General features: G+C 47.7%; 1 protein-coding gene across 1 annotated transcript in view; it reads right to left on the bottom strand.

Annotated features, from left to right (window-relative positions):
- WWP1 (WW domain containing E3 ubiquitin protein ligase 1) overlaps positions 1-24,690 on the bottom strand; it is a 711,039-nt gene that overhangs the window by 205,226 nt on the left and 481,123 nt on the right. Inside the window, exon 18 of the mRNA XM_069220436.1 lies at positions 24,132-24,265. Coding sequence (XP_069076537.1) covers positions 24,132-24,265 — 134 coding nt within the window. The remainder of the gene's footprint in view (positions 1-24,131; positions 24,266-24,690) is intronic.

Genomic DNA, 24,690 nt, shown 5'->3' with positions numbered 1-24,690 from the left:
AGCAGGCCTTACATCCCTAAGGCAGGGTGCACTATACCACAGGTGAGGGCATAGTTGCATGAGCACTATGCCCCTACAGTGTCTAAGCCAAAAATTAGACATTATAACTGCAGAGTAGCCATAAAGAGTATATGGACTGGGAGTTTGTCAATTACGAACTCTGCAGTTTCATGATGGCTACACCAAAATCTGGGAAGTTTGGTATCAAACTTCTCAGCACAAGAAACCGACACTGATGCCAGTGTGGGATTTATTGAAAAATACACACAGAGGGCATATTAGAGATGCCCCCTGAATACCAGTCAGACTCATAGTGCGAGGCTGATCAGTTTCTGCCAGCCTGCCACAACCAGACGAGATGATGGCCACATGGGGAGAGTGCCTTTGTCACTCTGTGTCCAGGAACAAAACCTGTACTGGGTGGAGGTGCTTCTCACCTCCCCCTGCAGGAACTGTAACACCTGGCGGTGAGCCTTAAAGGCTCATGCTGTTTGTTACAGCGCCCCAGGGCATCCCAGATAGTGGAGATGCCTGCCCCTCCGGCCACTGCCCCCACTTTTGGCAGCAAGGCTGGAGGAGATAATGAGAAAAACAAGGAGGAGTCACCCACCAGTCAGGACAGCCCCTAAGGTGTCCTGAGCTGAGGTGACCCCTACCTTTAGAAATCCTCCATCTTGAGATTGGAGGATTTCCCCTAATAGGATTAGGGATGTGCCCCCCTCCCCTCGGGGAGGAGGCACAATGAGGGTGTAGCCACCCTCCAGGACAGTAGCCATTGGCTACTGCCCTCCTGACCTAAACACACTCCTAAATTTTGTGTTTAGGGGCACCCCAGAACCCAGGAAATCAGATTCCTGCAACCTGAAACAAGAAGAAGGACTGCTGACCTGAAAGCCCTGCAGAGACGACGGACACAACAACTGCTTTGGCCCCAGCCCTACCGGCCTGTCTCCTGACTCTAAGACAACTGCAACAGCGACGCATCCAACAGTGACCAGCGATCTCTGAAGCCTCAGAGGACTGCCCTAAACCAAAGGACCAAGAAACTGATGTGAACAGCGGCTCTGTTCAAATCCAGGAACAACTTTGCAACTTTCTTGCAACTTTTAAAGACCTTACTCTTCCTGGCGGAAGTGTGAGACTTCACCCTCTGCACCCGACGCCCCCAGCTCGAGCTCCAGAGAACCAACACTACAGGGAGGACTCCCAGGTGACTGCGACCTAGAGAGTAACCTGAGACGACCCCCCTGGACCCCTACAGCGACACATGCAGAGAGAATCCAGAGGCTCCCCCTGACCTCGACTGCCTGTAACAAGGAACCCAATGCCTGGACCAAGCACTGCACCCACAGCCCCCAGGATCAGAAGAACCCGAACCTCAGTGCAGGCGTGACCCCCAGGCGACCCTCTGCCCAGCCCAGTTGGTGGCTGGCCTGAGAAGCCCCCCTGTGCCCTGCCTGCACCGCTAGAGTGACCCATGGGTCCCTCCATTGATTCTAATACAAAACCTGATGCCTGCTTTGCACGCTGCACCCGGCTGTCCCTGTGCCGCTGACAGTGTGTTTTTTGTGCCTACTTGTGTCCCCCCCCAGTGCTCTACAAAACCCCCCTGGTCTGCCCTCCGAGGACACGGGTACTTACCTGCTGGCAGACTGGAACTGGAGCACCCCTGTTCTTCATAGGTGCCTAAGTGTTTTGGGCACCGCTTGGACCGCTGCACCTGACCGGCCCTATGCTGTTGTGTGGTAACTTTGAGGGTTGCCTTGAACCACCAACGGTGGGCTGCCTACGCCCAGGAACTTGAACTTGTAAGTGCCTTACTTACCTGACAAACTAACCATTACTTACCTCCCCCAGGAACTGTTGATTTTTGCACTGTGCCCACTTTTAAAATAGCTTATTGCCATTTTAACTAAAAATGTGTATGTTACTGCTCTAGTTCAAAGTTCCTAACTTACCTGTGTGGAGTGCCTTGCATTTTATGTACTTACTTCAAATCTTAAACTTGTGGTTCTAAAATAAATTGAGAAAAAATATATTTCTATATAAAAAACTATTGGCCTGGAGTTAAGTCTTTGAGTGTGTGTTGCTCATTTATTGCCTGTGTGTGTACAACAAATGCTTAACACTACCCTCTGATAAGCCTACTGCTCGACCACACTACCACAAAATAGAGCATTAGAATTATCTAATTTTGCCACTATCTTACCTCTAAGGGGAACCCTTAGACTCTGTGCACACTATCTCTTACTTTGAGATAGTATTTACAGAGCCAACTTCCTACAAACTGTAACACCTGCCAGTGAGCCTCAAAGGCTCTTGCCTGTTACAGCACCCCAGGACATCCCAGCTAGTGGAGCTGCCCACCCCTCTGGACATAGTCCCCACTTTTGGCAAAAAGTCCGGAGAAGAAAATGAGAAAAACAAGGAGAAGTCACCTACCAGTCAGGACAGCCCCTAAGGTGCCCTGAGCTGAGGTGACCCCTGCCTTTAGAAATCCTCCATCTTGAGCTTGGAGGATTCTCCCCAGTAACAATATGGATGTCCGTTCCTCCCCAAACCCCCCTCCCCCCCAGGAGGAGGCACAAGGAGGGTGTAGCCACCCCCTCAAGGACAGTAGCCATTGGCTACTGCCCCCCTGACCTAAACATACCCCTAAATTTAGTATTTAGTGGCAACCCTGAAACCAGGAAATCAGATTCATGCAACCTACAACAAGAAGGACTGCTGACCTGAAAGCCCTGCAGAGACGATGGAGACGACAACTGACTTGGCCCCAGCCCCACCGACCTGTCTCCAGACTCAAAAAACTAGTGACTCTTCCAGCGGGAGCAGCGACCTCTGAGGACTCAGAGGACTGACCTGCACTTAAAGGGCCAAGAACCGACCAAGAACCTCCCAAGAACAGCGGCACTGTTCAGAAACCGCAACACCTTTGCAACTCTGAAACAACTTTTAAAGAGACTCTCACTTCCTGCCAGAAGCGTGAGTCTTCACACTCTACACATGACGCCCCCGGCTCGAGTCCAGGAAAACCAACAACGCAGAGAGGACTCCCAGGTGACTCCATCGACCTCCCTGCACCCCCATGGCGACACCTGCACAGAGGATCCAAAGACTCCCCCTGACCGCGACTGGCTGGTAACAAAGGAACCCGATGCCTGGACTAAGCACTGCACCTGCAGGACCGAGAGGAACCACCTACCAGTGCAGGGGTGACCAGCAGATGGCACTCACCCTAGCCCAGTCAGTGGCTGGCCGAGAAGCCCCCCTGTACCCTGCCTGCATTGCCTAAGTGACCACTAGGTCCCTCCATTGCTTTCTATAGCAAACCCAACGCCTACTTTGCACACTGCACCCGGCCACCCCTGTGCCGCTGAGGGTGTGTTTTGTGTGCATGTGTGTGTGTCCCCACAGTGCTCTACAAAACCCCCCTGGTCTGCTCCCCGAGGACGCAGGTACTTACCTGCTAGCAGACTGGAACTGGAGCACCCCTGTTCTTCATAGGCGCCCATGTGTTTTGGGTAATCCTTTGACCTCTGCACCTGACCGGCCCTGTGTTGCTGGTGCGGTGGCTTTGTGGTTGCCTTTAACACCCAACAGTGGGCTGCCTATACCCAGGAGAATGACTGTGTAAGTGCTTTACTTACCTGCAAAAACTAAACAAACTTACCTCCCCCAGGAACTGTTGATTTTTGCACTGTGTCCACTTTTAAAATAGCTTATTGCCATTTTTACCTACACTGTGTATATAACTGCTTTATTTCAAAGTTCCCTACTTACCTGTGTGGAGTACCTTGCATTATGTATTTACATTCAAATCTTGAATCTTGTGGTTCTAAAATAAATTAAGAAAATATATTTTTCTATATAAAAACTATTGGCCTGGAGTTAAGTCTTTGAGTGTGTGCTCCTCATTTATTGCCTGTGTTTTTGCAACAAATGTTTAACACTACCCTCTGATGAGCCTACTGCTCGACCACACTACCACAAACTAGAGCATTAGTACTATCTAATTTTGCCACTATCAACCTCTAAGGAGAACCCTTGGACTCTGTGCACGCTATCTTTCACTTTGAGATAGTGTATACAGAGCCAACTTCCTACAACATCGCATTGGCCTGGCTGTCTCAGGGGCAGAGAGCGTATTTACAGCAGCCAATCAGATTAAAGGATGTGAAAGAGGCAATCTACTCTCTTCAAAATGGCAAGGCTCCTGGAATAGATGGACTGACAGGGGAATTCTATAAAGAATACTTATTTGCCCCGCAGTTACTGGCCATGTACGAGGAGGCCTATGAAACACGAACCCTCCCCCTGTCTCTCCAGGAAGCATTAACAGGCACCTTCCTCAAGCCAGACAAAATCCCCTGTACTATACGAGTTCTACAGGCCGCTTTTTTTATTGACAAGAATATAAGGACCAATCCAGTTATATTCCATCTCGTTCTACGGCCCATAATTTCCACAATCTTTGCCTTACTCCATTAATTGCATCTGTCTATGCTGTACTGTTAGACACTGCTAAGGTGTTTGATTCCATATCATGGGTATACATGTTCACCATCCTGACCCACATGGGCATGCTGGAGTAATTTCTATGCTGGATCCGCTTCCTGTATAAGGACTCAGAGGCAAGTGCAAGATTTTACGCAGCTATGCACGGCTTTAACCACAGTTCCTAAAGGCCTCTCCTATCCTAACTGCATTGCAAGACCTGCTCACCAGTGACACCCAATGCTGCCTTATCACCATATTGTACACAGTGGTGCAAGCGAGCAAACAGGTTGATTCAGATAGGCCCGGAGTGGCTGGTGTGTAACATTGGGGAGAGAATTAATAGAGGCAGATTGGTTATTTAGCGGCACGAAACGACAAACATGTCCAATTGCAATCTAAGGATTATGCATTTCAAATTTCTACACCAAATCTACCATACGCCCACAAAGCTTCACAGGTGTGGATTGCGAGAGGATTCATGATGTGTGCTCTGTGGTGGTGGTTGGGAGGTTGGAGGACGGGAGGGGAGGATTTCTAACACCTGGTTTGGGCCTGTCCCACTATACATGAGTATTGGGAGCATGTTACGGGGGCCCTCACTGAGATGGTCATGGAACAAATACCATGTGACCCAGGGAGTATGCTTGTTGGGCTTGATTCAGAACCTGCAACCGGCTAAACAGAGATTTGTGTTGATCGCCTCGCTATTGGCAAAGGGTTGTCATGCACTGGGGAAGTAGAGCCAGGCCTAGTAAAATGTGACGGTCCACAGATATGGCATATTGTAAGTCTCAACTCGAATTATATGCTGAAAAGCTACTAATAGACTCACATCCTCAGGATTGAAAATGTCACTTACCCAGTGTACATCTGTTCGTGGCATCAGTCGCTGGAGATTCACATGTTCTGCATAGCTCGCCATCTGGTGTTGGGTCGGAGTGTTACAAGTTGTTTTTCTTCGAAGAAGTCTTTCGAGTCACGGGACCGAGTGACTCCTCCTTCTGTCTCCATTGCGCATGGGCGTCGGCTCCATCTTCGATTGTTTTCCCCGCAGAGGGTGAGGTAGGAGTTGTGTTGTAGTAATAGTGCCCATGCAATGGAGTGACTAAGTATGTACCTATTTAAGGTTAAAATAATATATATACAAATGTACAAAGTTGAAGCTAACTTCCAAACTGCTACAGGCTCCCGGGGAGGTGGGTGGGCACATGTGAATCTCCAGCGACTGATGCCACGAACAGATGTACACTGGGTAAGTGACATTTTCAGTTCGATGGCATCTGTCGCTGTAGATACACATGTTCTGCATAGACTAGTAAGCAGTTATCTCCCCAAAAGCAGTGGCTCAGCCTGTGGGAATGGAAGTGGTTTGAAATAATGTTCTTAACACGGCTTGACCTACTGTGGCTTGCTGTGCGGATAACACGTCTACACAGTAGTGCTTGGTGAACGTGTGTGGCGTAGACCATGTGGCTGCCTTACATATTTCATGCATTGCGATGTTTCCTAGAAAAGCCATGGTAGCACCTTTTTTTCTGGTTGAGTGTGCCCTTGGTGTAATGGGCAGTTGTCGTTTTGCTTTAAGGTAGCAGATTTGGATGCATTTAACTATCCATCTGGCTATACCTTGTTTTGATATTGGGTTTCCTGCATGAGGTTTTTGGAACGCAATAAATAGTTGTTTAGTCTTTCTGATGTTTTTCGTTCTGTCAATGTAGTACATTAATGCTCTTTTGACATCTAATGTATGTAGTGCCCTCTCAGCTACGGAATCTGGCTGTGGGAAGAACACTGGTAGTTCCACTGTTTGATTTAGGTGGAACGGTGAAATAACCTTTGGTAAAAATTTAGGATTAGTCCTTATGACGACTTTATTTTTGTGTAGTTGTATAAAAGGTTCTTGTATTGTAAACGCCTGAATTTCGCTTACTCTTCTTACAGATGTAATGGCGATGAGAAATGCAACCATCCAGGTTAGGAACTGTATTTCGCAAGAGTGCATGGGTTCAAAAGGTGGACCCATGAGTCTTGTTAAGACAACATTTAAGTTCCATGAAGGAACAGGTGGTGTTCTTGGTGGTATAATTCTTTTAAGGCCTTCCATGAATGCTTTAATGACTGGTATCCTATATAGGGAAGTTGAATAGGTAGTCTGCAGGTATGCAGATATTGCCGCAAGGTGTATTTTAATGGAAGAGAAGGCTAGGTTAGATTTTTGTAAGTGAAGCAAGTAACCCACTACGTCCTTTGGAGTTGCGTGTAAAGGTTGGATCTGATTATGATGGCAGTAGCAGACAAACCTCTTCCATTTACTTGCATAGCAGTGCCTAGTGGACGGCCTTCTGGCTTGCTTTATGACGTCCATACATTCTTGGGTAAGTTGTAAGTGTCTGAATTCTAGGATTTCAGGAGCCAGATTGCTAGATTCAGCGATGCTGGATCTGGATGTCTGATCTGTTGGTTGTGTTGTGTTAACAGATCCGGCCTGTTGGGCAATTTGATGTGGGGTACTACTGATAGGTCTAGCAGTGTTGTGTACCAGGGTTGCCTTGCCCAAGTTGGTGCTATTAAAATGAGTTTGAGTTTGTTTTGACTCAATTTGTTTACCAGATAAGGAAGGAGAGGGAGAGGAGGAAAAGCGTAGGCAAATATCCCTGACCAGTTCATCCATAGGGCATTGCCTTGGGACTGCCTGTGTGGGTATCTGGATGCGAAGTTTTGGCATTTTGCCTTCTCTCTTGTTGCAAACAAGTCTATTTGAGGTGTTCCCCAGAGTCTGAAGTAAGTGTTTAGAATTTGGGGGTGAATTTCCCATTCGTGGACCTGTTGGTGATCTCGAGAGAGATTGTCTGCAAGTTGATTCTGGATCCCTGGAATAAACTGCGCTATTAGGCGAATGTGGTTGTGAATTGCCCATCGCCATATCTTCTGTGCTAGAAGGCTCAACTGCGTTGAGTGTGTGTCCCCCTGTTTGTTTAGATAATACATTGTTGTCATGTTGTCTGTTTTGACAAGAATGTATTTGTGAGTTATAATTGGTTGGAAAGCCCTTAATGCTTGAAAAACTGCTAGCATTTCTAGGTGATTTATATGCAGTTTTGTTTGATGTACGTTCCATTGTCCTTGTATGCTGTGTTGATCGAGGTGTGCTCCCCACCCTGTCATGGAAGCATCTGTTGTTATTACGCATTGTGGCACTGGGTCTTGGAATGGCCGCCCTTTGTTTAAATTTATACTGTTCCACCATAGAAGCGAGAGGTAAGTTTGGCGGTCTATTAACACCAGATCTAGAAGGTGACCCTGTGCTTGTGACCATTGTGATGCTAGGCACTGTTGTAAGGGCCTCATGTGTAGTCTTGCGTTCGGGACAATGGCTATGCATGAAGACATCATGCCTAGGAGTTGTAATATCATCTTTGCTTGTATTGTTTGTGTTGGATACATGCGTTGTATGATCTTGTTGAAATTTTGAATTCTTTGTTGACTTGGAGTGGCTACTCCTTTTGTTGTGTCTATTATGGCTCCCAGGTATTGTTGTACTTTGCGCGGCAAAATGTTGGATTTTGCAAAGTTGACGGTGAACCCTAGTTTGTAGAGGGTTTGTATGATTTGATTTGTGTGTTGTAAGCACTTTGTTAGTGAATTGGTTTTGATTAGCCAGTCGTCTAGATAAGGGAATACATGTATTTGCTGCCTTCTGATGTGTGCAGCCACTACTGCTAGACATTTTGTAAAGACTCTTGGTGCGGTTGTTAAACCAAAAGGCAATACTTTTAATTGGTAATGTATTCCTTTGAATACGAACCGTAGGTATTTCCTGTGCGACGGATGTATTGGTATATGGAAATACGCGTCCTTGAGGTCTAAGGTTGTCATGTAGTCCTGTAGTTTTAGCAATGGTAACACTTCTTGTAGTGTGACCATGGGAAAGTGGTCTGATTTGATGTAGGTGTTTAGTATTCTGAGGTCTAGGATTGGTCTCAGTGTTTTGTCCTTTTTTGGTATTAAGAAGTACAGTGAATAGACTCCTGTGATTGTTTGTGTGTTTGGTACTAATTCGATTGCATTCTTTTGCAATAGTGCTTGAACTTCTATTTCCAGAAGTTCGGAATGTTGTTTTGATAAATTCTGTGCTTTTGGTGGTATGTTTGGAGGGAATTGTAGGAATTCTATGCAATAACCATGTTGGATAATTGCTAAGACCCAAGTGTCTGTAGTTATTTCCTCCCATGCTTTGTAATAATGACCTATTCTTCCCCCCACTGGTGTTGTGTGGAGGGGGTGAGTGACATCTGAGTCACTGCTTGGTTGTAGGGGTTTTGGGGCTTTGAAATTTTCCTCTATTCCTAGGGAATTGCCCTCCTCTGTATTGGCCCCGAAAGCCTCCCCTGTACTGTCCCTGGTAGCTGGACGGTGTTGCCTGCGAGGTGCTGGCTTGTGTGGCCTGACCCCGAAACCCCCCTCTAAAGGGTGTCTTGCGGAAGGTGCTGTAGGTTCCTCTGCTCTGCGGGGAGTAGAGTGCGCCCATGGCTTTAGCAGTGTCAGTGTCTTTTTTAAGTTTTTCGATTGCCGTGTCCACTTCTGGTCCGAACAGTTGTTTTTCGTTGAATGGCATATTGAGCACTGCCTGCTGTATCTCTGGTTTGAACCCAGACGTTCTTAGCCATGCGTGCCTTCTAATGGTCACAGATGTATTAATTGTTCTTGCAGCTGTGTCTGCTGCGTCCATAGAAGATCGTATCTGGTTATTTGATATGTTCTGTCCTTCCTCAACCACCTGCTTTGCCCTCTTTTGTAGTTCCTTGGGAAGATGCTCGATGAGGTGTTGCATCTCATCCCAATGGGCTCTGTCATAGCGCGCAAGTAGTGCTTGAGAGTTAGCGATGCGCCACTGGTTTGCAGCTTGTACTGCGACTCTTTTCCCAGCTGCATCGAGCTTGCGGCTCTCTTTATCTGGGGGTGGTGCATCCCCAGATGTGTGGGAGTTGGCTCTTTTCCGAGCTGCTCCTACTACGACGGAATCCGGTGGCAGCTGTGTGGTGATGAAAACAGGGTCTGTAGGAGGTGCCTTATACTTCTTTTCCACCCTTGGCGTTATTGCCCTACTTTTGACCGGCTCCTTGAATATTTCCTTTGCGTGCCGAAGCATACCTGGCAGCATAGGCAGGCTTTGGTAGGAGCTGTGGGTGGAGGAGAGGGTGTTGAATAAAAAGTCATCCTCGACTTGTTCTGAGTGGAGGTTTACGTTGTGGAATTGTGCTGCTCTAGCCACCACTTGAGAGTATGCTGAGCTGTCTTCTGGTGGTGAGGGCTTTGTTGGATATGCCTCCGGACTGTTGTCCGACACTGGGGCGTCATATAAGTCCCAAGCGTCTTGATCCTGGTCACCTTGGCTCATGGTGGTGTGAGTCGGGGAATGTGACGGAGTTTGCGCTGGTGAGATGTTAATTACAGGTGGAGGAGAGGGTGGCGGAGTCACCTTTTTCACCATTTTTGTTTGTGGCGCCTGGTCTGTTTGAAACTCCAGTCTCCTTTTTCTCCTAATAGGGGGAAGGGTGCTTATTCTTCCCGTTCCCTGCTGTATGAAAATACGTTTTTGCGTATGGTCCACTTCGGTGGATTGCAGCTCTTCCTCAAACCTATGCTTTCGCATCTGAGAGGACAGTGATTGTTCCTCTGTATAAGAGCATGGACCTGGGTCGGTTACGGGTTGTTTTGGCACCGAAACCCTGCCTGTATCTCTTTTCGGCTCCGAGGTGGCTTTTTTCTTTTTTGGCGTCGAAACCTCTCGGCGTCGATCTTCGTCGGTGCCGCTGTCTCGGCGTCGAGCCGCTTCTACACCGCTATCTCGGTGTCGTTGCTTTTCTCCAGCACTTTCTCGATCCCGAGAAGGCTGCGTGCCGGTGTCTCGACCGGAGTCGGACGATCTCGGCACTGTTTTGGCCTTTTTCGGTGCCGATGGTCGGTCACCGAATTTATGGGTGGAGCCATGGCCTGGTGGCAGTGGCGTCCCCTGGGCCTTGTCACTTTTCTTCTGTGTTGTTTTCGACGTCTTACTCACGGTTCTTTGATCGTCGAATTCCTCGGAGTCCGATTCGTGGATCGAAAAGGTTTCTTCTTCCTCTTGTTCCTCGAACTCTCGGTGCGCTGTCGGCGTGGACGCCATCTGAAGTCTCCTGGCTCGACGGTCATGGAGTGTCTTTCGGGACCGGAACGCACGACAGGCCTCGCAAGTCTCTTCACTGTGCTCAGGTGACAGGCACAGGTTACAGACCAAATGTTGGTCTGTATACGGGTATTTGTTGTGGCATTTGGGACAAAAACGGAACGGGGTCCGTTCCATCGACGTTGTTCGACACGCGGTCGGGCCGACCAGGCCCCGACGGGGGATCGAAAACTACCCCGAAGGGCACCGGAGCGCGTCGATCTTCGATGCGGTGTTGAATCTAACTACGCCGATCCCGAACGCAACAATACCGACGAAAATCTTCCGATATTAACTAACTTTCCGTTCCGAAACTCGGAGCGACAGGAACACGTCCGAACCCGATGGCGGAAAGAAAACAATCGAAGATGGAGTCGACGCCCATGCGCAATGGAGACAGAAGGAGGAGTCACTCGGTCCCGTGACTCGAAAGACTTCTTAGAAGAAAAACAACTTGTAACACTCCTACCCAACACCAGATGGCGAGCTATGCAGAACATGTGTATCTACAGCGACAGATGCCATCGAACATATAGGAACCACTAATAGCGTACTTCTTGGTGCATCCAGATGAGCAATATGGACAGTCATAGTGCAAAAATACTGTATCATGTTGCATCACCCAAGCTGCCAATGGCTGATCAAACACTATGTACAGTTAAGCTACTGAATACATGATGTATGCTTTGTTTTTTTTTGCATATAAAAAAACTTTTTTAAAAAAATGGGGATTGAGGAAACTTGTGCGCAAGACCCTTAAGGAACATGCTAACAGTAGGAGACTTAAACAAAGAGGGTTGGTCAGGTAATCTCAGTAATACAGAGATAGCAGACAAATAACCTTTGAGGGTGCCTAAAGTAGAACCCTCCTGGGCCAGACAAAGTATAAACAAGAGGAACTTGGAAAGAGGGGCAGAGAGGGGGGGTTAACATACTTGTCTGTGAACCATACCACTAATTTATCAGGCAGGCGTATACCATTTTGGTGGAGGGACACCTGGCTACCAAGGTCAAAAGCTGTCAACTACCGCTGCTCAATCTCCACGCAAGAAGGTGGAGACTGGACAGATTTAGGTGAAGAACTCTACCCTGCTGCTGCAACAGAAAATCCCCCCAAAGGGGTCGTCTGATTGGAGGATTGATGGCCATGCTCACTAGGCAGGGATACCAGGCTCTTTGTGCCCAGTCCTGTGGCACAAGGATTACTTGGGCCCGGTCGTTCTTGATCTTCCTAAGAACTCTGGGCAGAAGAGGTATGTGTGGAAAGGCGTAAAGGAGATCTGAGCTCCACTCGAGACAAAAAGGGTCGCCGAGGGAGTGCTGCCTTGGAAACTCCAACAAGCAAAACTGCTGACATTGTGCTTTCTCTGCAGAGGTGATCAAATCTAACTATGGCTCTCCACACTACTAAAAGACCTTGCTCCACCTCCGGATGGAGACACCATTTGTGATCAACCAGGCATTGTGGGCTGAGTTTGTTCGCTCTGGCATTCAGGGAGCCTACCAGATGTTGAACCACCACAGAAATGCCCTGATGTCCCAGCCATGTCCAGAGGCATAGAGCGTCCTGACAGTGTCCACAACCCCACTTTGTCCTGCTTGTTGCAGTACCACATGGCAGTAGTGTTGTCTGTGAACACCTGCACCACTTTCCCTTTGAGAGAGGGTATAAATGCTTTCAATGCCAGCCTGATCCCCCGAAGCTCCAAAAGGGTGATGTGGAGTCCGGACTCCGCTGGAGAACAGATGCCTCTGATCTCCGCCTCTCCCAGATGGCCGCACCATCCCAGGAGTGACACATCTGTCACTACTGTCAGATCTGATTGGGGAATGTCGAGGGATCTGCCTCTGGCCCAATCGCTGTTCGTTAGCCACCACTGCAGATCTTGTTCAGTTTTGTCCATGATCTGGACCATGTCGGAGAGATTCCCCTGATACTGCACCCACAGGAACTGCAGGTCCCACTGCAGAGCCCGCCTATGCCATCTGTCATAAGTCACCTGCAGGATTTAGAAGGCCATGAGGCCCTGCAGCCTCACAGTCATTCTCACCGATATCCAGGATAATAGAGGCTGAAACGTCGGTATCATAGCCTGAATATCCTGGACTCTCCACTCTGGAGGATAAGCGCGAAACTGCACTGTGTCCAGAACAGCTCAGATGAAAGGGAGCATCTGAGAGGGAGTCAGGTGTGACTTCGGGACATTTACAGTGAACCCCAGTGAAAGCAGGAGGTCCGCTGTAGTCTGAAGGTGGGAGACAAAAGCCTGGGGCGAGCCTGCCTTCAACAGCCAGTCATTGAGGTAGGATAAGACTGAAATCCCTGACCAACGTAGATAGGCTGCGACAACCGCCATCTCCTTACTTAACACCCGAGGCGCACTGGTAAGGCCGAAGGGGAGCTTGGTGAACTAAAAGTGCTTGTGGCCTATGGTGAACCGCAAGTAATGTCTATGGGCAGGCAGGACAGGAATGCGGCTCTAAGTGTCCTGCAAGTCCAATGCTACCATCCAGTTTCCTGGGTCCAGGGCAAATAGGACCTGAGCCAGACTGAGCATTTTGAACTTCTTCTTGAGGAAGAGTTTGAGGCATCGAAAGTCTTGGATGAAGTGGAGGCCCTTGTCCTTTTTGGGTACCAGAGAATAGCAGAATAACACCACAACCAAGTTCTGGCACAGGGACCCTCTCAAAGGCTCCCCTGGACAAGAGAGCTGTTACCTCCTAGCTGAGTTGTGCCAGGTAAACCTCTGTAATCTGATCGTAGGATGGTGGCATGGATGGAGGGATAGTCTTGAAGGGGAGGGAGTAGACCCTTCAGACTATTCCCAAAACCCTGTCTGAGGTGATGGACTGGCAGCAGAGCATGTAATGGGGAATCCTGCCACAGAGCTGTCTTTGGTGGGTAAGGGTCAGACTAGGAATATCTGGACTTAGCTAATGGGGGGGGGGGGGGGGGGGGGGGAGCGGGGGGATGAGGGCTCGTTGCCAGACGGCTGGCTCCCTGATGCACAGAAACATTGGACCCCACTTCCTCTGCGACACAGAAGCTAGGCAGCATGCACAGCACAGTGGCGGGAGGGAAAAGGATATGGTGGGCCACACCTTCCGTAGCTACAAAAGGTACAAAAAGCAGACGGAAGGGGACAAGGGGCAGGTGCGAGGTTCAAGGACATAGCCGTAGCACAAGAATCCTCAATCGCTGTCTCCTTTATCTCCAAAGAGACGGGTGGCATCAAAAGGCATCTCCAAAATGGTAGATTGAACATCCCCCGAAAAAGCCAGACATCCTCAGACAGCCTTGATGCCTCAAGGCTACCGTCATTGCAACCACCCTGCCCGTGAGACGGTTGTGTCAAGACCACATAAGATTGTGAACTTCCCTGCGTCGCTCTTGTGAGCAACAGCTTGAGAGTCAACGGCCCAGGCCTCCTCTGTGACCTGTAGCAGCACTTGCGCAACAGTGTTCCACAGAGTATGAGTGTAGCAACCTAAAAGGCATGTGGTGATCACGGACGCATTTGCAGGCTGGAGGAAGAGAACAACTTCTTCCCAAGTTGGTCTAGCCTCTCTTTCTGGGGTGCGGAAAGTCATGTGCCCTTCGATATAGAGGGTTGGATAACCAAGCTTCACAGGAGGGGCATCAGGAAGCCTCCACCCTCCCCCCCGTAAGTGGAGTGTGTAGAGGGGAGCTGGGAGTACTAGGAAAGCCCAAAGCTAAGTACCAGAGCCCAGCCCAGCCCAGCAACCAGGAAAGCAGGAGTAAATTACTGTCAATTCCCCAGAACACCCACTTAGAAGAAAATAATAATAATGCAAAACCCAGAAGAGACTGCAAGATACCAACAGTGTATTCCTGGATAAGAGGACCAGTGGAAGAAGGGGAACAAGTCCAAGAAGCACAGCAGTGTCCAGTAAGGGCAGGAGCCCCTCCCTAGCACATTGAAGTTGCAAAAGGTGAGTCGACAGTGAAGGAGGAAAGCCAGCACTGCATCAAAGAAAACGAAGTAGAGTTCCTAAAGGACGCAAGCGATGTCCCATGCCGAAAGAAGGATAGCAGTTGGGTTTCCGCCAACAAGCCTGGCACACGCAAAACAAGCGGTTAACTGAAAGTGGAGCTGCTCGGACCAGGTCGACTCTACCCAAAAGGGTGAGTCAGAGAGGGCCCGCAACAACACAGGGAGCCCAGGTAGCATCCACAGGAGTCCCACAGGACGAGGATACGAAAGTCAAAGAAGAGGCCCATGCAGCACTATGAAAAAGGCTCCCACACCACCAGAGAACCACTCAGAGCTGTGCGTTGCAGGATGGGGTGCTGGAGCTCCAGGATGCCTGAAGATCTTGTGGAAAAGATGCCAACAAGGCTTGGCAGCTGCAAAGGACACAGTGCATGGGGGTACTGTCCTGCATGGGCAGGCAAGGGCTTACCTCCACCCAAGTTGGACAGCTGGAAGAGAGGACTGTTGGGACCACTTCAGTCCACCACCCGTGATGCAGGATCCATGCAGCTCAGCAGTAGAGGGGATCCACGCAGGCGATCATCGTTGCAGTTGGTGCCTGCAGAAGCAGAGGAGTAACTTCTTCACCTCAAGGGAGATTCCTTCTTCCTTCTGATGCAGGCTGAAGATAGGCTGTCCTCAGAGGAGGCATGACTGGGGAAATGTTGCAGTTGCTGGAAGGAACCGTGGATACAATGTTCCAGGAGGCGTCTTGCTTCTTCGTTGCAGCTTGTCGGGTCCTGGAGCATCCAGATGCAGTTACTTCGGTCAGAACTCGAATTGGAGGGTGCCGAGAATTCCTGCTCAAATCTGAGGGAGACCGTAAATAGGCCTGAAAGGGGGATTGGTCACCTAGCTGGGTGACCACCAATCAGGAGGGGACTCTGATGTCACCAGCTGGCACTGGCCACTCAGATGCACCCAGAGTTCCCTGCCAATCTTGAATCCAAGATGGCAAAACCCAGGGACCCTCTGGAGGAGCTCTGAGCACCACCCCTGGGATGGTGATTAACAGGCGAGTGGTCACTCCCCTTTCCTTTGTCCAGTTTTGTGCCAGAGCATGGACTGGGGGGGGGGGGGGGGTCCCTGAAGTGGTGTAGAATGGTTTGTGCCCTTCAAAGCATTGCCAGTGGCTTGGGAAGGCTACCCTTCCCAAGCCTGTAACACCTATTTCCAAAGGGGGAGGGTGTAACACCCCTCTCCCAAAGGAAATCCTTTGTTCTGCCATCCTTGGCTTGAGCTTCTCAAGAACAGGAGGGCAGAAACCTGCCTGGGAGGTGGCAGCAGCTTGGGCTTCCTGGAAACCCTCAGAAGGCTTTAATGGCAAAACTGGGGGTCCTCTAAGGAGCCCCCCAGAGTGCATGGAATCATACAACCAATGCTTGGAAAAGAATTGAGGTATAATTCCAACATGTTTGTTACCAAACATGTCTATGTTCGGAGTTACCATTATGTAGCTGGTCATAGGTATTGACTTATGTCCAGTACACACGTAAAATGGCGTCTCCACACTCACAATGTCCTGGGAAATAGGCCTGGAATTAGTGGGGGGGGAGGGGACCTCTCCTAGTGCCCTCACACACAGGTAGCTTGCACCCTGCCCTCTGGGCTACAAGGCCTGCCACAGGAGTGACTTCTAAGTGACCTGGTGAAGTGAAAAGTGGCAGTGAAAGGGTGCTTGCACCTTTTCACGCAGGTTGCAATGGCAATCCTGCAGAACCCTTTGCTTGGGCTCCCTATGGGTGACAAAATATATGCTGCAGCCCATAGGGATCCCCTGGAAACCCAATGCCCTGGGTACCTTGGTAACATATTCTAGGGACTTATAATGGGGCACCAGTGTAGCAATTGTGGATGAAATACAGAGTTTTGGGAGAGACAGAATATTCACTTGGGTCCTGGTTAGCAGGATCCCAGTGGACACAGTCAAACACACTAACATCAGGCAGAAAAAGGGGGTAACCATGCCAAGAAAGAGGGTACTTTCCTACTGCATCACACAACGGCAATCCAGCTCTGTGTTTGAGTCTGTAATGCGGATGGAGTGATGCCGCTTGGGGGAACGGATGGCATCGGAAGCGCTGGTTCGGATACAGGAATGGATCCATGAGTACCACCTAGAGCCTAGGCCGAAGCCATCATGCAGAACCCAAAAATCACCCCTGCCAACCTCATGGGGCTCGAGGATGCTTCAGCGTAGTCAGAATATGAGGCGCATGGCCTCATAAAACTCCTGGAGCTGGGCACGGGTTGCTCCAGCTCTCAAACTCTGGCACACAGGCTCTGAGGACAGAGACCTGGAAAGCAATGCTCCTTGTCCCTTGTCTTGACGGCCTTAGGACGGGTTGAAGTCAAAGAATGCTTGTACTTCCTCTACTTCTTCTTGTGTCTTGATTTCCAAACTGTCCAGAGGACTTGTACAATAATGAATGGGGGCTCTGTGACCATTCTCTCATCTTCCTCTCAACGGAGATTGGGAGCTATGCGGATTTAAGCGCAGGGCCGCAATGAGCTAGGGGCCGTAATGAGCTGGCGCCCTCGTGCCCTCTCCGCTTGCTCTGCATATACTATACCAAAATGAGGTATAGTGTGCAGAGTCTAGTGGATCCCCAGAGGCTTAACAGAGTCTAAAGTAGATAATACTAATGCTCTCTTTTGTGGTAGTGTGGTGGTAGGCGTATCAGAGGGAAGTGCAAACTACTTGTTGCACATGCATCAAGAAATGAATCACACACTCAATGACTAACTCCAGGCCAATGTGTTTTGTATCAAAAAGTATACTTTGTTACTTTAGTTCTAGAACCAAAAGGTCTTTGTTGCAGGTAAGTACAGTTGTAAGTAGTTATCAACCATATGTATCAAATGTACTTTGGTTAGGTTTCACAGTAAAACAGTTTACAAATAATTAACACTTTTTAATTTTAGAAGCTGACAGTGCAATTTCTCCAATGCAGTCCTAGGGGAGGAAAAGAGTTAGCACAGTTAACAGGTAAGTACTAGACTTACAATCCCAGTCTTCAGGGGTTAGGATTTTCACAGGTCAAAATTCAAGTTTACCCCAACAGTGCACCACCAGCAACACAGGGCCATCCAGGTGCAGTGGTCAAATTGTGTGCCGGGTTTTCAATGGAATCCCATGAGGACTGGGTGCATTCGGAAGAAAACAGGTGGTCACAAAGATGCTGCAGGCTGGGTCCAGGGGGTCGGTGCTGGAAAACCAAAGGATGTACAAGGTGGAGAGGCACCCGCTAGATGTTGCTGGACCATCAGCTGGATTCCACAAGGCCAGGGGGTTTGGGAGCAGGGTTACCTTTAGGTGTCTGGAATCTTTGTTGGATCGGTCACCATTAGGGGGGCATTCTGGATTTAGGCTACAGGAGTAATCGTGTTGGCTGGGAGGGATCGACCCAGGGTGGACTTGAAGGAATCACCTGGTGACCTTCTCTGGACTTTTGGGGGGGTGGGGGTGTGTTGTGGTGGTGTCACCTGGACACGGGCCGTGGGCATCTGGTGGAGAGGGCCCACAGATCCGGGGTGGTTCTAGAGTCCTTTTGGAGGGTTTCTTCTGGCAAGGGTTGCTGTTCTTTGGAGTTCTTTGTCCTCCGCTAGGCAGGCAGGCAGTCCTCTGGGGGTTTGTAGAGGTCACAGGTCCTGCAGGATGCGTCACCTTCTTGGAGTAGGGGTCTTTGAAGCTGCAGACAGGCCGGAAGTGCTGAGGCCAAGTCAGTTGTCATCTGCAGTCATCACTGCTGGGGTGGGCTCATCAGTCCTCCTCCTTTCTTCAGGTCCCCAGGAATCTGAAGAGAAAAGTTCAAAGGTGCCTCCGTATACTAGATTTAGGGGCAGGACGAACTGCTACTGTCCCTCTGGGTAGTTACACCCTTTCTATGAACACTCCCTTTGGGGAGAGGGGACCCATTACTATTGCTTTTGGTCCCTCTCCTCCAAAACAAGATGGAGGATTCTGCAAGGAGGATGGTCACTTCTGCTCCGGACACCTTAGGGGTGGTTCTTGATGCAGTGGCAGATCCTTCTTGTTTTACCTACTTTTTCTGCCTGACTTGCCGCCAAAAGTGGGGAAATGGGCTGGTGGGAAAGGGGGTTGAAGGGAAGAGGTGTTACCCACTAGCTGGAGTGTCCTGGGGCACTGTAACAAAAGGCAGGAGCTTTTGAGGCCCACCTCAAATGTTTGCAGTTCCTGCAGGTGGAAGGTGTCAAGCACCTCAACCCAGAGCAGGCTTTGTTCCTGACCCCAGAGAACGCAAAGGCTCTCACCCCATGGGGTCAGAAACGTGTCTGTTGTGGCAGGCTGGCACAGACCAGTCAGAACTACACTAGAGGGATAGGTAAAATACAGGGGTATCTCTAAGATGCCCACTGTGTGCATTTTACAATAGATCCAGCAATTGCATCAGTGTAGGTTTATTGTGCTGAGAAGCTTGTTACCAAACTTCCCAGTCTTTAGTGAGGCCATCATGGAGCTGTGGAGTTCGTAGTGAAAAACTCCCAGCCTGTGTACTTAATATGGACGCACTGCACTTACAATGTCTAAGAATGGACTTAGACACTGTAGGGGCATATCGTTCATGCAGCTATGCCCTCACCTGTGGTATAGTTCACCCTGCCTTAGGGCCGTAAGGCCTGCTAATGGGGTGGCTAACCTATGCCATAGGCATTGGTTTGTGGGCATGGCACTCTGGGAAGGATGCCATGTCGACTTTACTTTTTTCTCCCTACCAACACACACACAATCTGCAAAGGCACTGTGCATGTGTTTGGTGAGGGGTCCCTTATGGTGGCACAATACATGCTGCAGTCTTAAGGACCCTCCCTGGCCACAGAGCCCTTGGTATCACTGGTACATTTTACAAGGGACTTCGCTGTGTGCCAATTGTGGAAAAAGAATAAGAGAGAGAGAGAGAGAGAGAGAGAGAGAGAGAGAGAGAGAAAGAGAGAGAAAGAGAGAGAAAGAGAGAGAAAGAGAGAGAAAGAGAGAGAAAGAGAGAGAAAGAGAGAGAAAGAGAGAGAGAGAAAGAGAGAGAGAGAAAGAGAGAGAGAGAGAGAGAGAGAGAGAGAGAAAGAGAGAGAGAGAGAGAGAGAGAGAGAGAGAGAGAGAAAGAAAGAGAAAGAGAAAGAGAAAGAGAAAGAGAGAGAGAGAGAGAGAGAGAGAGAGAGAGAGAGAGAGAGAGAGAGAGAGTTTTGTCTAAAGGATCTAAATGGTGGTCCGTGAGATGGAAAAAAAAGGCTTTCAGTGCAAGGTGGACTGCAAGCAGCTACAGTACATTAAGATGCTGCTGTTACTCTAACATGCATCAAGGGCCATGCCTAGTCATCTCCTCAAAATGAGCGCTCCAACCCAAATAGGTGGAGTTGGTAACAACAATGGCCTGCAACTGCAGAGAACTAAGGGGACAACTAACCATCAGACTGAAGAGGCACATCCACCAATGAAGGTCCACGAAGAAAGTGACAAATACCTATATCAAAGCAAGGAGACTAACCCAATGCTGGAGCCACTATAATATCAAGCATCACTGAACAGCCCTCATACACCATCTAGCATGCACCAGAATCACAGCTGATCTCATGCTGAAGGGTCATGCGTCACTGAAGATGGTTTTTCACCAGCTTGGGGGACTCAGCCTTCAGTAGCCAGTCGTCAAAGTAAGAAAATACATGAACGTCTGGACTTCAAAGGGAAGCTGCAGCCATGGTTATCACTTTGGTAAAGGTTCACTGAGTGGCTGTCCGACCCAAGGGAGATGGTACAATGAATTTGTAGAGTAGGGACTCCATAGTGAATTAGGATAACACCTGTGAGAAGGGAAGATTGATGAAAGTAGGCAATCTGAAGATCTAGGCCCACCAACCATTCCCCCACAGTGAAAGGCAGCAGCACTTGGCTCAGGGAAAGCAACTTGGCCTGCCAAATGAAGGGTCTCCTTTAAGGGTACCATTTCTAAAGCCCCTTTGTTCAACAGGTCAAGGAATTCCGCCTCCAACATCGAGGTGTGCTTCAGTGAGCACTTTCTTACTAGACAGCAGTTCAGTGGGGAGGCCGGAAGGCTGGATAATCTGGAGTATCCAGTTATCTGTCTTTTCTCTCAAATGGTCACATAGGAGACACTCTCACCTATGGAAAGTGGTGGTGAAGGGAGGAGTTCAAGTGGCTTTGATATTCAAAAAGTGGCACCATATTAACAAAAATCCAGCAGAGGATGGGAGACCAAAGCTGCTGGTGTTGTTGGCATCCCTTAGATATAACTGTGCCTCAAAAAGAGAGCTAAAGCTACAGAGGTGACTGGGCCTTCTAGGAAGGTTACCATTAGAATTGCCAAACCTGCCACATCATGTCTTAGGGTTGTCAGCCTTCCTGAAAATATCCAACAGGGTCAGTCAAAGGGCCTGGGTATGTATTTGGTTAGTAGGCCCAGTCAGAAATTCTGGCTTCTCCTTTTTCAGAATGGCTCTGATGACAAAGAAGCATCAGGGAAAAGGTGCTGCCAAGTATTCCGAACAGTCTTCAGAGAAGAAGTGTTTCCTTGAAGAAGAGGATAGCTTACTCCTATAGTTTTCTTTGTACCTTTTGTGGTAGGATGCCTTCGTAAGTGGACTCTTCTGAAGAAGGAGAGAACTGCTTTGGAAAATTCTTGCACGCCTTTGCCAATAACCTTGCCTCCTGATGGCTATGGACAGCATGGAGGAAAAACAGCCACAGGTCAAGGGGTTATGATTAGATCTCAGAAACCTCATGAATGAATGAATGATCATACTGATAAAGCACATAGCTACTCAGAGTGCCTCGTTGCTGAGGCAAATACAGGGCAGGGGCACGAGTAATCGGCTAAAAAGATAGGTATTTAACAATATGTGAAAGGAAGCATCATTAGGCATATTTCTCAGTTGAAATAGAAGATGATTCCAAACCAATGATGCACAGACAAAGAAGAAGGATTTGTCTTGTTTAAGCCTTTTAAAATGAGACGCCACTATTAGCAGTGTACCCTCGAGCACAGAGCCATGGGAGGACAGTATTGCCGTAACCTAATACTGAGATAATGTGTTCTTTTTCCATGAAAGGCCCTATAACCTAACACTAAAGCTTTGAATACAATTTTCATGCCAACCAGAAGCCAGTGAAGTCTGTCTTTGGTACAAGAACATGGGGGGTAAGGGGACCTGCCTAGAGAGCTTAAATAAAAGATGGGTGCAGTATTTTACACAACCTGCAAGCGTTGAGTTAGGTAGTCTAGTAAACTCCAAAACAAAACATTTGAATGTTCCAATCTGGATACAATCAGCACTTGGACAACCATTTTCCCAAGGGTGAAAGTCCAACAAACTTTACAGAGCTTTCATAATCCCAAAACACATCTTCATTAAATAAGAAACCTGTGGGAGAAGGAAGAGCCAGACAGTCTCCTGGCCAACATCCAGTCCATCAAGATAATCGGTTGGAGACAAAAAGCAGAACATCTGAGCTGTCTGTGTTGCACTGCAGATTACTGGATATCAGACAGTTTATTACTGCCCTCATAAAGGCTGAAAATAAGTCTCTTGAGCTGAGGCAGAAACACCTTCAGTAGAGAGCAGTACCTGAGTATCATTGCATAAGAGATGCTTTTAATGCCATAGGAATCCACTAAAAAGGCAAGTGGGGACATATAAATGTTGAATACGATGGGACTCCGTGCTGACCCTTGCAGCACTCCATACTTAAGAGCCTTAACATTCTTAAAATAGGACTTTATCCAAACTGCCTGCTCTCCAAGATTAAAAAACAAACTACACCACATCAGTGACTATCACCCCGCCCCGAATGATACAATGTCCAAACTGCCGAAAAATCTAAGAAGATCAAGGCATTATTATGAACAAGAACTAAGGTCATCCTAATGAATTCGGTTATTTCCAACACAGATGTTTCCATACTATGACGTGATTGAAAGCCGGATTGAGAGGGATGTAAAAATTTTAATGTTTCCAAGAACTCTTAGAGTTGAATATTAACAATTGTTTCTAGATTTTTTTGAGGCAGTTTGTAAGAGAGAAAGTGGTCTAAATTTAGACATAACTTAAAAATCTGAATTTGTTTAATAAATAGAACTTGCCCTCTCTTCCAGGCCTTAGGAACCATGCCTGACTGCAAGGAGGGACTAAAAAAACTGAGAAATTGAGCAGATAGTATCAACAACCAGTCTCAGCTCGAGGAATAGAGAGGGATCTAATAGATAACTTTGAGCAGCATCATTAATTTAAAACCTTAGTAGGTGACATTTGCCTAGTCGTGGTCAAATCTGAGAGGATTTCAATAAAAACAAGAAGAAATCAGGACCCACACTGATGAGGCAAGGAAAGACAGGAACCAACGTCAATCAACCAGCCATAACCATGTACAGTAGGATGCCATCATATCTGGAGCAAACATAGACACAATGGGAAGTGACCTAGTAGAAATGGAAAGCCAATGGTAAGATACAACGTTTTCCAGATCCAGGATGGCACCTAGATGATATTCAAAAGGTGAGGATCTAGGGAGAGAAACAGCCATCAGACAAGATTCTGCAGTAATCTCTAGAGCTACTGTTCATCTCCATAGTGAGATTGTCTTGGTGGGCGGGAGTTTTCTGGAGTAGAATTTCTTAATCTTTGAGAAGTACTGCAAGGCCTAGGATTGACAGAGAAACACAGGCATTCTTGACCACCATCACTTCTAAGGAGTTCCTTAAGGCACAGAAAAGCAGATTTGCGTGGAGTGTCAGAATGGCATGGTGTCTTAAAAAAGTGATGTGTCTCCCAGTCATAACATCTCAAAAAGAGACATTAATGGCAGTAGCATTTCTGATAATAATACATCACAAACCATTCTTCGTAGTTGAATTTCTGTTGAATATACTACAGTTGTAAGCAAATTATTTTTAAATATATACAAACTAAGGGCCTGATTTCGATCCTGGCGGAGGGGAATACTCTGTCACAAATGTGAATGATATCCCGTCCGTTGTGTTATGATCCCATTGTATCCTATGGAGATCGTAATATGGTGGACGGGATAGCTGTCACGCTTGCAACAGAGTATTCCATCCACCGATATCTAAATCAGGCCCTAAATTCTCAAATTTAATTCAGCCAATGTGGCGTAAATATGTATGTAAAACTTAAGATTTGTCATTAGAACATTTTATGAATATGAAAGCAGGAATAGCCTGTGATAAGGTAATAATTTGTTCATCCTCGCTCAGTCTATTTAGAGAGTTTTTGAGTTTTGTCCCAAATCGTAATTATCAGGCAGGTTAGAGAAAAAGAAAAAGAAGGCCGTGAATCAAGTAAAGCAGTCACCGGTCAACTTAAACCCCCAGTAAAAATAACCAGGACTATTCTAATATTTGTTCACAACTAAAAATATTTGAAACATAACAGATTTAACAAACCTGATCCAAATAAGGGAGTTGTAAAATTCAGGATCAATGGATTCCAAATCTTTTATGGTAAGTTTCTTGCTCAGCATGCGTTTGTAGAATGGCAGTGAAAAACCAGTGTCAATAAATTTTCCGTGAAACAAAGCCTGTATGCGAAAAACAAAAAAAATTTTGTTTAATCTAAAAGCATATACACAATACATTTAGTGTAAAGCAACGTCAATTTTCATATATGGTGCATGGTTGTCGCTGAAATCTCTTTGCAGAAATAGGTTTTGAAAAGAGCATTCATTACTTCTTTTTTTAAGTCTGTGACATACTTCAAAGGCCCAGACCACTGCATTAGGAAGATCATTTCCCACTTCAAGGTCTCAGCCGTACACCGTAGAAGTTGTACACCTGTAGAAAATTGTACATGTACAGCCATGGAGAAATCGTGAAAATCCACTATATCACAAATAGTATAACTCTATCAACGAATCAAAATACCTACAGTGCATGAAAAACATGGACATATGTTTGTATTCATCTATTGCTAAATTGCATTATGCACACCTAGATTAGTCAGTAG

Source organism: Pleurodeles waltl, chromosome 2_2 (assembly GCF_031143425.1).
Source record: "Pleurodeles waltl isolate 20211129_DDA chromosome 2_2, aPleWal1.hap1.20221129, whole genome shotgun sequence".
NCBI lineage: Eukaryota > Metazoa > Chordata > Amphibia > Caudata > Salamandridae > Pleurodeles > Pleurodeles waltl.
This window is presented reverse-complemented; position numbering and strand designations above follow the sequence as displayed.